The 14081-nt window shown below is 46.9% G+C and overlaps 1 protein-coding gene and 1 pseudogene across 1 annotated transcript; both read left to right on the top strand.

The window, feature by feature from the left end:
• Positions 1-1764: 1764 nt before the first annotated feature.
• LOC125539708 (ubiquitin-like) lies at positions 1765-3981 on the top strand. Its single transcript, XM_048703215.1, has 3 exons — positions 1765-1982; positions 2341-2554; positions 3663-3981. The coding sequence occupies exons 1-3, from the start codon at positions 1877-1879 to the stop codon at positions 3760-3762; spliced, it is 420 nt and encodes a 139-aa protein (XP_048559172.1). The 5' UTR covers positions 1765-1876; the 3' UTR covers positions 3763-3981.
• Positions 3982-9110: 5129 nt separating this feature from the next.
• LOC125537858 lies at positions 9111-10279 on the top strand (annotated as a pseudogene).
• Positions 10280-14081: the final 3802 nt, after the last annotated feature.

The following is a 14081-nucleotide window of genomic DNA, read 5'->3' as shown; positions in this document are numbered from 1 at the left end:
CAAAACCATCGTACTATATAATAACAAACAATAATAAAAGTAAGAAAATGCAATCATAACCGCAACCAAGGTAACAATTGATCTAAATCATACAGGTAATAATTTTTTCTTTTAGAAAGAAGATAGAACAAGAGGCTCACCACGGTGGTGTCGGCGACGAGATCGGCGCGGGCGATCGACGGCGGTGAAGACGGGGACGGGACGTGATGGACCGCTAAACCTAGACAAATCTTGAGGAAAATGGAGCTTCGAGGTCGAGCTTGGAGAGGAGAAAGCCTAAGTAGTGTGGCTCGGGCATTTCATCGAACACCTCATGTGCATAGGAGGTGAGCTAGAGCACCACAAAGCCTTCCCCTGGCCGGCCAGAAAAAAACAGAGCAGTGGAGTGCTTTACTCGCGGGCGAGGGGGTATATATAGGCACCTCATTGGTCCCGATTCGTGGCTGAAACCGAGACTAAAGGGGGGAACCGAGACTAAAGGCCCCCCTTTGGTCCCGGTCCTAGCCACGAACCGGGACCAATGGATGTGGGCCAGGAGCGAGGCCCATTGGTCCCGATTCATGTCTGGAATCGGGACCAAAGGGGACAGATGAACCGAGACCCATGCCCCACGAGGCCCGGCCGGCCCCCTGGGCTCACGAACCGGGACGTATGCCCCCATGGGTCCCGGTTCGTGACTGAGCCGGGACCAAAGGGGACAGATGAACCGAGACCAATGCCCCACGAGGCCGGCCGGCCCCTCGGCTCACGAACCGGGATGTATGCCTCCATGGGTCCCGGTTCGTGACTGAATCGGGACTAATGGGCTAGCCAGGCCTGGACCAAAGCCATGTTTTCTACTAGTGTCGAGTTTGGGCCTGGATTGCGTCTGGAAATGTAGAAACGCTATAATCTTTGACATATAGAAATTATGTGATCCTATGATGTTTGTGAAACTGATGTGTAATTAGATCAATGATTGGTCTGTTTTGCAAATAAAGGATCCAGAGGCAAAGTTCTTGACCCTGAGAACAAAGCAGTTTGCTATTTCTATCTCCCGTTTGAATTTGTAGTCTAGCTGTTGAGCCCTGGTGTGTAATGGAACCTAGTGATATATTTCGCTTTCGTCTAGCTTAGAGTGTGTGTGGTGTGAGTTGTACTTTCGAAAACCTATGGTTCCGGTAATTAAAATAGGAGAGGATGGCCTCTCTTTTGCTCAAAAAATAAACTACTTATCATTTAAAAAGGGGGAATTTGTTATTAAATCTAGTAAATTGTGACAAAAATACTTAAATCTTAGATAGTGTCGCAAACACATTTTAATATGATAAATAGCACCAGTAATATACTTATATTGTGTCGAGAGGTTCAGATTGACACTTCGCAAGGTTTGACTGTTCATACTAGTCACCAATTTATTTATTTTTGAGTTGGTGTTACCGGATATTAATCGGCCAAGAAATGCTCAAACGGATGCTGCGAATATAGGAGCCATGTTTGGAATGCATAAATGCAAAATAATTTCCACAAGAGTTGGACGAGTTTGCTTTCAAGACATTGTGAGATCATATTTTTCAGAATTTTTCCCAGATGAATCAGACATTTGGGGCAGATCTTTTCCCAGATGAATCAGACATTTGGTTTGGGCCTTTAATGGGCCAAAACTGTAGAGAGTGGCCGCGCAGCCCTGTTCCTCCGACCGAGCCCCGGGCTTCGCGGCGACGGGGCCTCACTCGCTCGCTAGGGCTTCATAGATTACGTAGCGGCTGCGTCGTCTCCTCCTCCACTCCGCTCTATAAAAGAGCCCTGCGTCCGCGGCGCCACTCCACTTCCACCACCACCACCACCACCGCCCGGCGAGAGGAGAGCAGAGGAGGAGCGAGCAGCCGGCGGCGAGATGATGCAGATCTTCGTGAAGACGCCGACCGGGGAGACCGTGACGCTCGAGGTCGAGAGCTGCGCGGCCGTCGACAGCGTCAAGGCCAAGATCCACGACAAGGAAGGTACGCGCGCGCCCTCCGCCTTTCGCACATGACGGCCTCCGGTCGCCTTCGCCGCCGTCGGTTGTGTTGCTCCTTTGTTCGATCGATGGTCTTGCCCCGGTTCAGAGCAGATCGACCTCCGTGACTACCTTTTCTTGGGTTAGAAAATAAAATATCATGGCTTCTCCGCTAGCTTGTCCGGCGGGTTCCGTAATCTGATGTTGGATTGCCTTGCAATTGACCTCGCGGTAGGACAAATTAGCCACCTTTTCTACGCCATCTGCCCGGATCTGAGCGGATCCTCTGTTTCTTGCTCGATTTTACAGTTTGTGGTGCTAAACTAACTGCGGACGCTGTGTTGGCTTCAATATAATCGCAGGTATCCAGCCGGACCAGCAGCGCCTCATCTTCGCGGGGAAGCAGCTCGACGATGGCCGCACCCTGACCGACTACAGCATCCACAAGGAGTCCACGATCCACCTCGCGCTGCGCCTCGTCGGCGGTGGCAAGGGCGGGTTCTACCCCACCAGGATGGAGCCTAACCTGCGCATGCTCGCGCTCAAGTACAGGCAGCACAGGCTTGTGTGCCGCAAGTATGTTCTATTCCTTGGACCATTTCTTTCACTATACATGGATTTGCCGCTGTTACATGCATGTCTGGATCACTATGAATGATACAAGCTTGTGAATTGAGATGTTTCCATTGTGGTCTGTTCAATGGGGGGATCACCGTATGTCTGTGTGGTCAATTTGGATCCATGAGCTAGCTTATTGTCTTCTTCTTTTTTAAATAAAGGAGGTTAAACTAGCTTATTGTCATACCTCTTATCAAGTACAGATCGATATATGCTTCTGTTGCATGCATGCTCTGTTTGTATTTATGTGGATGTGTCTATGCATGTTAAAAGCTTGTGAATTGTGATGTTTCTCTTGTACTCTGTTTGATGGGGATGGATGCATATGTAGATCATATCTCCATGTGGTTTGGATCCAGGGAACTACTAGCTCATTAGCATACTCTCGTCAAGTACTAGATCGATGGACCATTTCTTTCACGATTCATAGATATGCAGTTGTTTACATGTTTGTATCTGGATGTCTATGCATGATAGAACTTTGTGAAATGCGGTGTTTCTTTTGTGGCCTGTTCGATGGGGATGGATGCATATGTAGATCATATCTCTGTGGTTTGGACCCAGGGAACTAGCTTATTAGTTAGCATACTTTTAATCAAGTACTACTTGGACGATTTCTTTCAGTATATATACATCAATATACTGTTGTTGTTTACATGCATGTTTGTATCTGGATGTCTATTAAAGCTTGTGAAATGCCATGTTTGATATTGTGGTCTGTTCAATGGGGATGGATGCATACTGTTGTTGAGGTGTAGATGGACTATTTCTTTCACGATTCATCAGTATGCAATTGTGTACATGTTTGATATTTGTATCTGGATGTCTATGCATGATAGAAGTTTGTGAAATGCCATGTTTCTTTTGTGAGCCGTTCGATGGGGATGCATGGATGCGTATGTAGATCATATCTCAGTGTGGTTTGGATCCAGGGAACTAGTAGCCTATTAGCATATTTTCAACAAGTATTAGTATTAGTTGGTGCCTTACTCTATTTGCCTTATCACAATAAGTACTAGTCGTTCACAAGATTATATCCTAACTTGTCCATGATTTTGCATTACAGGTGCTATGCACGCCTGCCCCTCAGGTCTGCCAACTGCCGCAAGAAGAAGTGCGGCCACAGCAATGACATCAGGCCCAAGGAGAAGCTGCGCCCCCACTGAAGCGTTGGAAACATAACTAGGTGACATGCGATAGCTGGATTAACTGGGAATTCAATGTTCGGTTCGAGTCTTAGTTTCAGTTAAATGTTGCTTCTGGAATCTAGAACCCTATGCTCTTGTATCAGTTTCTCTCGTAGTACTGTCCAATTTGCTCTTGCATGAATGATGAAATTAATCAGGTATTTGAGGTCTACTAGCTTGAATGGATGATGAAGTCAAGTAATGCTCTTGCTTTCTATATTTCTGTCATCTGTGCACTATGGTTGGATCAAGTTTCTCCTGGCAGCATATTCTGCTAATTACTCCTACTTGGGAATTGCATGGTTTCGTCGTCCAAATCAAAATATGCACGCTGCATTTGCTGCTGCATCTCTATCTGGTGTAGCATGAGCACTGTTAAAACTCTGAAGTACAAATTTGTTAGGAAACCAAATGCCACCTGCATGCAAAACAGAGTTGCAGTTCTGAAATCACATTGCATTGTCACCTTCACTGAATCCATCTATGCAGTAGTTTCATAGATGAAATTTCCACCGTCGTCCACCGGGTACATTTCGTCCAAGGGAAGGGACCATACTCCGGTGCTATTAATAGTTGCAGCCCCCTTGTGTCCATGGAGGGAACTTGAGAATTAGGAAACTGTACAGTTACAAGACATATTACTAAGCATGGAAACCTGAACCTGAATGTAAATGTGGCAAGACTGGCTAATTTGTGGCGCTTGATTCAGAGGTCCATCGTTAGCATAAACAGCAAGGACCATGTCATGTTCAGTACTAGTATCTCAGGAATCCACATTTTATAACAGCTTCTATTATATGCACTTGGGAGCCTTGGACTTTGAGTTTCAGGATAATCTGAGGGATCAGGGACGTGCACTTTTGAGTTTCAGGATAACCAACGCCAAAAGGATGCCAATGTGAGAACGAAGTAGACCCTCACTTAAGGAAACAGAAATAGGTCTTGCTTCGGTACGCCCCACTTCAGAATTTTGAATTGGGTAAATTCATTCTAGAGAATTACCATGTACATTGCCAAATCACCCACCTATGCCCTACATGGCCGACACCCATTTGCATTGCCTTCTCTTTTTTATGTTTATTTTTCATTTTTCTATTTATTGTTATGATGATTATTATCATTTTCCTTTTTATAATAAATATAAATGTTAAAAAATAAATAAATAATTTAAACACATGAACACTTTGTAAAAGTAAATGACATTTTTAAAAAGGTAAATACTTTTTTAGTTATACGAACATTTCAATAAATATGTTAACACTTTTAAAAGTTACATGAATATTTCTTGAAAGGTGTCATCATATTATTAAGATAGATTTTTTTAGTTGCATGAATATATTTTGGAATGCATGAACATTTTTTAAAGTACACAAAAAAATTACATGAATTATTTTTGAAAATTTGTGAACACAACTTAAAAATGAATTTTTTTAGAAGTACATGGATATTTATTTATTTATTAAATTAATTCTAATATATTATTTTAACCAAAATCACTAGTTAAGGGGATAAATGATACTCTCTCAAAGGTTACTGTCAAACCACCCTGGTGGCAAGCGCCCCTTGTCGCCACCAGAGAGTTTTGGTGTTCTTTCATGCCACAAAGAAGATGGGAAGATGTTGTGTCGATTTGTTTCGTGAGATATAAATTCCAAAAAAAAAAAATTGTGAATCGAGCGCTCAAATTACAAACCTTTTTCACGGTTGTATTACTTTCGTTGAGCTTTTTGAAACTAGACCCCATTTTGAATTTTTTTTTCTATAAAGAGACCTGTCTTGATGGTTTCAATGATTTTTTTTTCAAACGCAATATGTACTCCGAAAAATAATAAACTTTTGCTCCCGGCAATATTATAGGTGTACTTGAAACTCCGACAAAAGTGTGTTACGTCGCCAAAACACACATGTGCTTTGGTGCGAAGCGTGCAACAAACCCATTGGAGTGTGAAGTACAACTTCACCATGCAGCATACCTTTACAACTCACACATCCATGATTCCCACACGAAGCACGTGTCGTCCACAGGTAGCACAACCCATGCATTATACTTCGACGTATTAAAGTACATGAGAAAAAACATGCAGTAAGAAACCAGAAAACAAAAAAAACATTGAAGCACTTCACTTGCCTCACTTTGTGCGCTCCATGCCAAGCCACCACGCAGCACACCATCCAAGCACCCCATCCTCTGATAAGTCCACCGAGGGGCATCCCTAGTTAGAACCTGTTTGAGATTGCTCCGCTTCGTAAAATTCAGTTTCGTTTTAAAAAACGGACCCAAAAAGGGTGGCTTCACGATGCTCCACTACGCAAAAAAAACTGAAATGTGGGGTACAACTGCCTATTTTTTGTGAAGCTCTTCAAGGGTTCGAAAAGAACTCTAGTTCATAGAGTCCTCATGGTGTTGAGAGAGAATTATCAGTGGATATCCCTTTGTTTCTTCCCATGTCACCCAATTAAATAGACTTTTCCCATCAAAATTTTCCATTCTTAAATTGGAGCTAACAGGAAGACCAAACAAGATAAAATGCTCTTTGGTGGAGTTGGAACTCCTGGGAGGAATTACTCCAAAGTGGTTTTGTTGGAGGGAAGTTGATTTTGATGGGGGGGCAGTCCCAAATAGGCTCTTAGTTATTGTCTAGTTTAACAAAATTCCAGAAAAATGCATTTATCTTAATGAGCCACAATGAGTGCAACACGGGCAATTCTAGGCTATTGCTAAGTGACGCATAGCACAAACAAACTTATTTTATATTTTTGGATAAAAGAAAACTTAGTTTTTTTGCGGGTAAAAGAAAAGTTAGTTGATGCTCATAACGATGGGAAGTGCCATACGCCCAAGCGTGCATCATGTGAGTAGGCCCATTTTCTGGGTATCCAGGCTGATTTTTGACGGTTTGGTTTCTTTGTATTACTTTCATTAGGCAAGGTACTTATGTTTTGTGCTCGGATTTTTTTTATTTCAGGTTTTTAAATTGTTCTTCTCATTTTATTTATTTTTCACTTTTTGTACATATGGATATTACTTAAATTATATGTCGAACATTTTTAAAAATATGTGACAACCTTTTCAAATACACGGTGCACAAATTTTGAATACATGATTAAATTTTTGAACACTTGATGGATATTTTTCAAATACACGGCAACCAATTCAAAATTCACAACGATCATTTTTCAGACATTTTTTTGAATAACAACATTTCCTTCTCAATTCTTAAACTTGCTTTTACCAAAAAAATAAGGAATAAAGAAATAATGTACTGGTTATTAATAAAAAATGTACTATAAATAGAAGATTGAATGGGTATACAGAATGTACGTACATACGATGCCATACAATATGAGTTTCCATAAATGTACAAAAGACTGTCATGCCCTTCTTAACAAAGAAGCTCTAATTCACACTGTTGATTGTCAAATGGGGTAAACTGAAACAGAACATGCAAGTAATATGTCACACTAATCAGTTGCTTGGAAAAAAAAAATGAGACTCTGTATTTGCTGCCACACATGGAAATAGTAGAACCATAGATGGAATTTGTTGGGAGCATGTAAAACAGAGTCGAAGCACTGAAATCGCTTTACCTTGTCACCTTGGCAGAATCCATGCTTGTTGCCACATATATACAGTACTGCCAGCCCTTGCCGATCAGATCATACGGTAGCGCCTTCGTAGATGAAATTCCGGGGACCATACTAGGAGAACTTGTGTCTACAACTGGAGAATTAGGAAACTGTGCAGTTACAAGACATACAAAGCATGGACACCTGAACCTGAATTTAAATGTGGCAAGACATATCCATGCTTGTTTGTGGCACCTGATTCAGAGGTCCATAGTTACAGCAGGGAGATGGATTTGTGCACTGCCGCGTAATCTAATAGCATAAACATCACAGCCCTTAATGGTATCTAGTCTAGAACCGCAAGGACCACGTCATGTTCAATACTTTCTCTTTAAACTAATATAAAAACATTTAGATCACTACTTTAATATTTTAAATATTTTTATATTAGTTTACGAAGGGAGTACTAGTATCTAGTGTAAAACCGCAAGCCACATAACCGCCTTTTTTTATGTATCCGAAGGATTCAACACATGCACTTTCTTGAGATAAAGGCCTACTCAGCCGAGTTGCGACCCGTATCTTCAGTGAAAAGTGAAAATGAACAATCTTGCCAAACTTGGTGGTCAGCAGCGAGCCAGGTAGTACTTTGAGTCTCTTCTTAGAGCAGCTATCGTTCTGTTCTGTTCTCTTGGGTAGGCGACTAGAATTCCTAAGCCGCGGCCAGGAGGGTCCCTCCGCTTCGTTGTTCCGGCGGCTCCCCTGCATCGGCGACCTCGGTCGTCGGTGGTGAGGGGAGTAGCCGGAGCTACTCGTCTGGATCGTGTAGCTTTAGATTATGCCTTAATAGCTTAGGTTTTTCGGTTGCTCATCGTCTTTGTTTCGGCGACAGCGATGGCGGCTCTGAATAAAGAAACTTTAGATCTGTCCCCAACGAGACAATCGGTCTTATGGATGGGGATAGATTTGAAAATCAGTCTTCAAGTGAGGATGGTGTGGCAGCTGCGTCATCCTTGTGGTGGACCTGTGTCCTCGGGCTTCGCCGTTGCGACGACGTTTGCTCCAACGCCGACGCGGAGCTTGGTAGATAGTCCAGGAGTTATCTGCATCGACAACATCTGAAAGACGAAACATGTGCTGGGTTCGTGTTTGATGGATGGCAGATATGGTTTCCTCCTTTGACATCACATTCGTGATGGAGTGTCAGATCTGGAGTTCGATGACGTGTCCGGAGCGTTGTTCCGGTCTTATTCGTTCAACGACAATGACTTCATTTTTGGTGAGGCACCTTGGAGGTCCATAAAACTGCATATCAGCGATGGAGTCGCGTGAATCTCAGGTGAGAAGGGGATCCGTTATTTTTTCCTTTGGTGACTTCTATGATGGTGCCGGAGGCAGATGACGGACATTGATGTCAAGCTCAAAGATATTATGTTATCTTTTCAGTTTTACCATATTCACTTTTACTTGACTTATACTTTGATTTTTATGATATAAATGGGTCATATTTTATCATGAAAAAAAAGACAGCTAGCCAGGTAGACTTGCCAAAACGAACGATGTTCATCAGGAATTCAGGACACGGCCGAGGACTTTGCGATTTCTGATCTGATCCGCGCACCAAAAATGGAATGATGCAAGTTTCAGGAAGGATGTGATCGGAGTCCAACCCGGCCGGCGGCTCCGTCGCCTTCCTACAAAAAGGCCCTCCACCCCCCGGAACAAACCCAACACCCAACCCGTGAGCACGACAAGCGATCATGGGGAGCAGCACGTCGTCCACCCGCCGCGCCGGCGCCGCGAGCAAGGCGCAGCGCTCGCGCGTGGACTTGAAGACGGCGCGGGGATCCCACGAGGGCACTCACGTGTTCGAGATCTCAGGCTACAGCCTGTTCCGGGAGCGGCTGGGAGAACGCGGGAGCGTGTCGTCGGCCGAGTTCGCCGTCGGAGGCCACGACTGGCAGATCCAGTTCCGCCGAGAGCTTCTCAAAGACTACGCGGCGGTGCTCCTCCTGCTACGGAGCAAGAACGGGGACGCCAAGGTGAGGGCATCCTTTCGGCTCAGCCTGGTGGACGTCACCGGGCGCTCGCCGCCGCACACGATGGCGAAGACGCACGAGTTCGATACCGGCGGCAAGAGTTTCTCCACCGGCTTCTACCGGTTCATGGAGAGGGGCGAGCTAGAGGCGTCGCCTTACCTTCGCGACGACCGCCTCACCATCGAGTGCGTCATCAGCATTCTCAAGGACGCGAGGCCGTTCGTCGATGACGTCGCCGACGCCGAGGTGCCGCCGTCCGACATCGCGGCGCATCTCGGGAAGCTGCTGCAGGGGAAAGAGGGCGCCGACGTGGTTCTCGAGGTCCAAGGGGAGGCCTTCCACGCCCACAAGCTCGTGCTCGCGATGCGGTCGCCGGTCTTCAAAGCGGAGAGCTGTATGGCGCCATGAGAGGAGAAAAAGACACGGGTCGTATCACCGTCATCGACATGCAGCCGGCCGTGTTCGAGGCCCTGCTCCATTTTATCTACACCGATTCGCTGCCCGCCATGGTTGATCCTGGCCGTGATGACTACAAAGAGATTGTTATGCATTTGTTTGTCGCGGCGGATCGGTATGCCATGGAGAGGCTCAAGGTCATATGTGAAAGCATCCTCCGTAAGAACATTCATGCAAAGACCGTGATGACCTCGCTAGCCTTGGCTGATCAGCATCGCTGCAACAGGTTGAATGATGCTTGCATTCAGTTCATTGCCTCCTTGGATGCAACGGAACTGGATGATGTGATAGCGAGCCAAGAGTATGCTGAGCTCAAAGCAACATCTCCTTTGGTTTTAGTTGAACTGTTGGAGAAGACGAATAGGCTCGGCAAATCAAAGTCGTCAGTTCATATTGGTAGTTTAGTGCAAACAGTAAGATATATCAGGATGTAAGTTAGTTTTACTTAGTAGGCTCGATCGGCAAACAAAGTCTTCATTTCATATTGGTAATTTAGTCGCATAAATAGCAACTTGATATAGTAGTACTTCTCTAACGAGTGTCTTGATTGGAAAAAATATGTTTGGTGCTTCAGGAAGAGAAGTAGTTTTGTTTTGCCAACTATTTTATCGATAAAGCCTTTTACTTCCGTGTTCCGTTCACAGCGGCTATCCCAACCGCTCGCGAGCGCGTGTGGATCCACACCAGCCGGACCCGCAGTCCATTTGGCAATTCTCTCCGACCCCACCTCGCATCTTTTCCTAAACCAATACGCCAGGAATACAGAGACCATTCCTACCATACGTATTCAGATACGAGCGGCGGCCCATACCTGTGCTGTGGAAACGACCCCACCCTGTGGGAGGAGCAAACCATTCAAAATTTGAACAGCTCCCAGTTCCTGACTAGAGCTCCAAGATTTCGGAGAGAATTCCGCAAAAGATCTCCCGTCCGGCGATGGATACGCCGCCGCCACGGATGGTCCTCGCGCCTGGATCGTTCACCCAACTACTTCTAAGGTATGCTCAAACCCATTGGCAATCCATTCAAATCTTTGTTCCTCAACGATTCATCTCACATGCCCTCCGGCGGACAGCTTCTCCTCCATCCCTTCCCAAGATCCAAATCTCTGTTGGACCCAGCAAGAAGAACAAGAGTATGTGGGAGAGACAGATTGGACGGAGGGCGGAAACCATTGCGGGGGCGGCATCGACACCGAGGATCAATTTCAGTCCTCTCCCACCATACCAGATCCAACTTCCCCCATCTATGAGGCCGACGGCGAGGTGAATTGTGAGAACGACGATGCCAAGCTCCGCTCGCCAACGCCAGAGCTCGATGGATACACTTGGTCAGGAGATGAATGCTTGGAGTCGCCGTTGTCAGAGCAAACCAACAAGCCAAACCTGGTTCAGTCAGACCAATCTCGTCCTGACCAATGTCCATGGAAGAGAAGGTAACCACATCTGCCGCTTAGGTCTCCATGTTCTTTTCCTTTGCATCCTGTTGAATGCTTTGTGGTTACCGATTACAAAGAGTTGCATACTGCACTAACTTATCAGCGATTACAATCAATATGGTGGGTTTTTCAGTGAAAGAAACTGTGTCTATATGCAACTCCAATCATTGCAATATTTACATTGCAGTAGAGGAAGCTGGGACTGAATCTGTTTTTTGGACTTTGGATTCTAATCTGGGTTACATACTGAACTTTTTGGTCTGAACCATTTGTAGCTTGTGTGCATATCTCGTTAATCATATAACATTGAGCAGCCATAAAGTTCAGAACTCCATGAACTGGTAACTGCTGTATGTGCAGTATGGTTAGTTTTACATGCGAGGAATTATGGGTTGTGACAGCTTTTTATGGTCATCTAGGACTCCAAATAGCTCTGCAAAAATCATATTGAAACTTAGTCTTTCATGAAAATGCAGATAAGATTCGCCACATAACTCAGTCTTGACGAAAAAGGGTTTCCCCCCGCTTTGTATTCCAAAGCAACCAACCGATACATCCAAGGATAGGTGCTGGGGCGGAAGCAGCACAATCACACCCAAAAGAAACGAAAGAGAAACAACAAAAGAAAAGAATGCCGACAACGGCGGATCGACGGAAACGAAGAAGCTTCACAGCCACTGCGCCCACCGAGGGTCTCCCACCAAGCTCCAAGGCTCCGAAGCACCGGTACCAATCAGCACCTCAAGAGGGACCACGACGAAGACGACGCTGCTGCCAAGGGTTTTTCCCGGTACCCGACGAGGCGAGAGGAAGGGTCGCCCCCGACGCCCTCCAGGAAGGTCCGGCGACACCCACCGGCATCGCCGCGTCGGTGTCGGACAGGCCGACAGGGGTTTCCCCCGATCCCAACCTTCACCTCGGGTGCTCCAGAGCCTGCCACCAAACCGACCACCAACTTGCGCCACCATGGTCAAGAAGCCTCCATGCCGTCTCACCACGGCACCATGAGGTGAGGTCTGCACGACAAGGGATAGGAGCCGGGACTAGGGGCCGCGGCACCGTCGGCACGCGGGAGGGCACAACCTCCACCGTCAACAACGGTAGCCGACCGGACACACAAGAAGGAGCTTACCAGGCCCGTGTGCCCACAGGCCCGGCCGGGAACTCCATTCCCGGACAGCTCCCGCCATCGCGCTGCAGCCGGCATGCCATCGGCATCGCCGCCCCCATCCAAGCCGCTCCTCCTCCTCACCACACAGACGACGACGAAGCCACGCTAGAGAGCCGGCCCGGTAGGACCCAGATGAGGCCCGCCGGGCCCAGATCTGGGCCGGGGTCGCGACGACGGCCACCCAGCACCACCACGCCGCCCCGCCGCCAAGGAGCGGCGTCGACACCACGCCAGCCGCCGGCCGCCGCCGCAGGGCAGCCGGACCGCAGCCACGCCGAGCTGCACCGCCGCCGCCTCCCTGCCCCGGGAAGGGAGCACGCGCGCACGGGGAAGGGAAGGCCCGCCGCCGCCGGAGCCACCCGGGCCAGCGCCGGGGGCGACCACCGGCGGCGGCGAGCGGACAAAGGGGGAACGGGAGGCCCGCGGAGGAGGGGCGCGAGCTCCGCCTCGGCCACCTCCCGGGGAGGCGGCGCGAGGCGGGTCTGGACGGGGGAGAGGGGAGGGAGGAAGGGGGCGAAGGTGGAGCGCGGGGCCGGCGGCGGCGGGAGGTGGGGAGGGGGAAACCCTAGTCGCCTAGGCCTTCCACCCGCTAGCTAGTTCCCCGCTAGATTTTCTCTTTTTCACATAACTCAGTCTTTCCCTGAGAAGTTTACTTCCATTTCTGTCAGGATACGTCGTGGGAAAATACCAGATCAGCGGCAGCCTAAACAGGGAAGGGTCTGTGCGCTCGAAAAAGCAATGCGTGAATTTGTTCAAAGGAAGTCTGGACAAGTTGTAGCCCGTGAGATTGGAAGAGAGTTCGACTCACTTGCGGAGGCATTTGAATTTTATAATCTTTATTCTTGGGAGATTGGGTTTGGCATCAGATATGGTCAATCTAGGACAAATGCAAAGAAGAGCAGAACCGTTCAGGACATCGTTTGCGGCTGTGCGGTAAGTATAGACAGCATCAAGTGATTCTTTGGATGACATGCTTCTTAGCCACTAAAAATACTAATGTTGCGCTACCGTTATAATTTCAGGGAAGGCCAAAGAAAGAAAACACAAAGTCAATAGCCTGCAACTGCCAAGCCTTGATCAGGCTACACCGCACAGCCGACAATGGATGGTATATACATGATTTTAGATCTGAACACAACCACCATTTGTCCTCATCGTGTGGCGAGAAACTACATTGGCCATCACACAGGAACATTGACACACACACACAAAAGATATTGTCAAGCACTTGAGGAGCAACAACATTGGGATAACCAAGGTTTTTTGTGTCATCGCAAGCTTCTTTGGATCAATGGAGAGTGTACCATTTAACAAGAGAGCTCTCAAGTACATGTGCAAGAGGATGAACCAAGAAACTGCAGATGATGACATAAGGAAAACAGTTCAGCTCTTCTCTGAACTTAAGAAGAATGGCCCAATGTTTGCTGACAGTGTTCTTGTCAACGGCGACAGCAAGATTCAGGCTCTTATGTGGACCAATGGAAGGAGTAGATACCAATACAAAATGTTTGGCGATGCAATCACATTCGACACAACATATCGTACAAACCAGTACGATATGCCATTCGGACTATTTGTTGGGGTCAACCATCATTTCCAGAGCATAATATTAGGAGGCGTTATGATG

The sequence above is a fragment of the Triticum urartu genome, chromosome 2, assembly GCF_003073215.2.
Source record: "Triticum urartu cultivar G1812 chromosome 2, Tu2.1, whole genome shotgun sequence".
Lineage (NCBI taxonomy): Eukaryota > Viridiplantae > Streptophyta > Magnoliopsida > Poales > Poaceae > Triticum > Triticum urartu.
The sequence above is the reverse complement of the archived record's forward strand: the minus strand, read 5'-3'. Positions and strand labels throughout refer to the sequence as shown.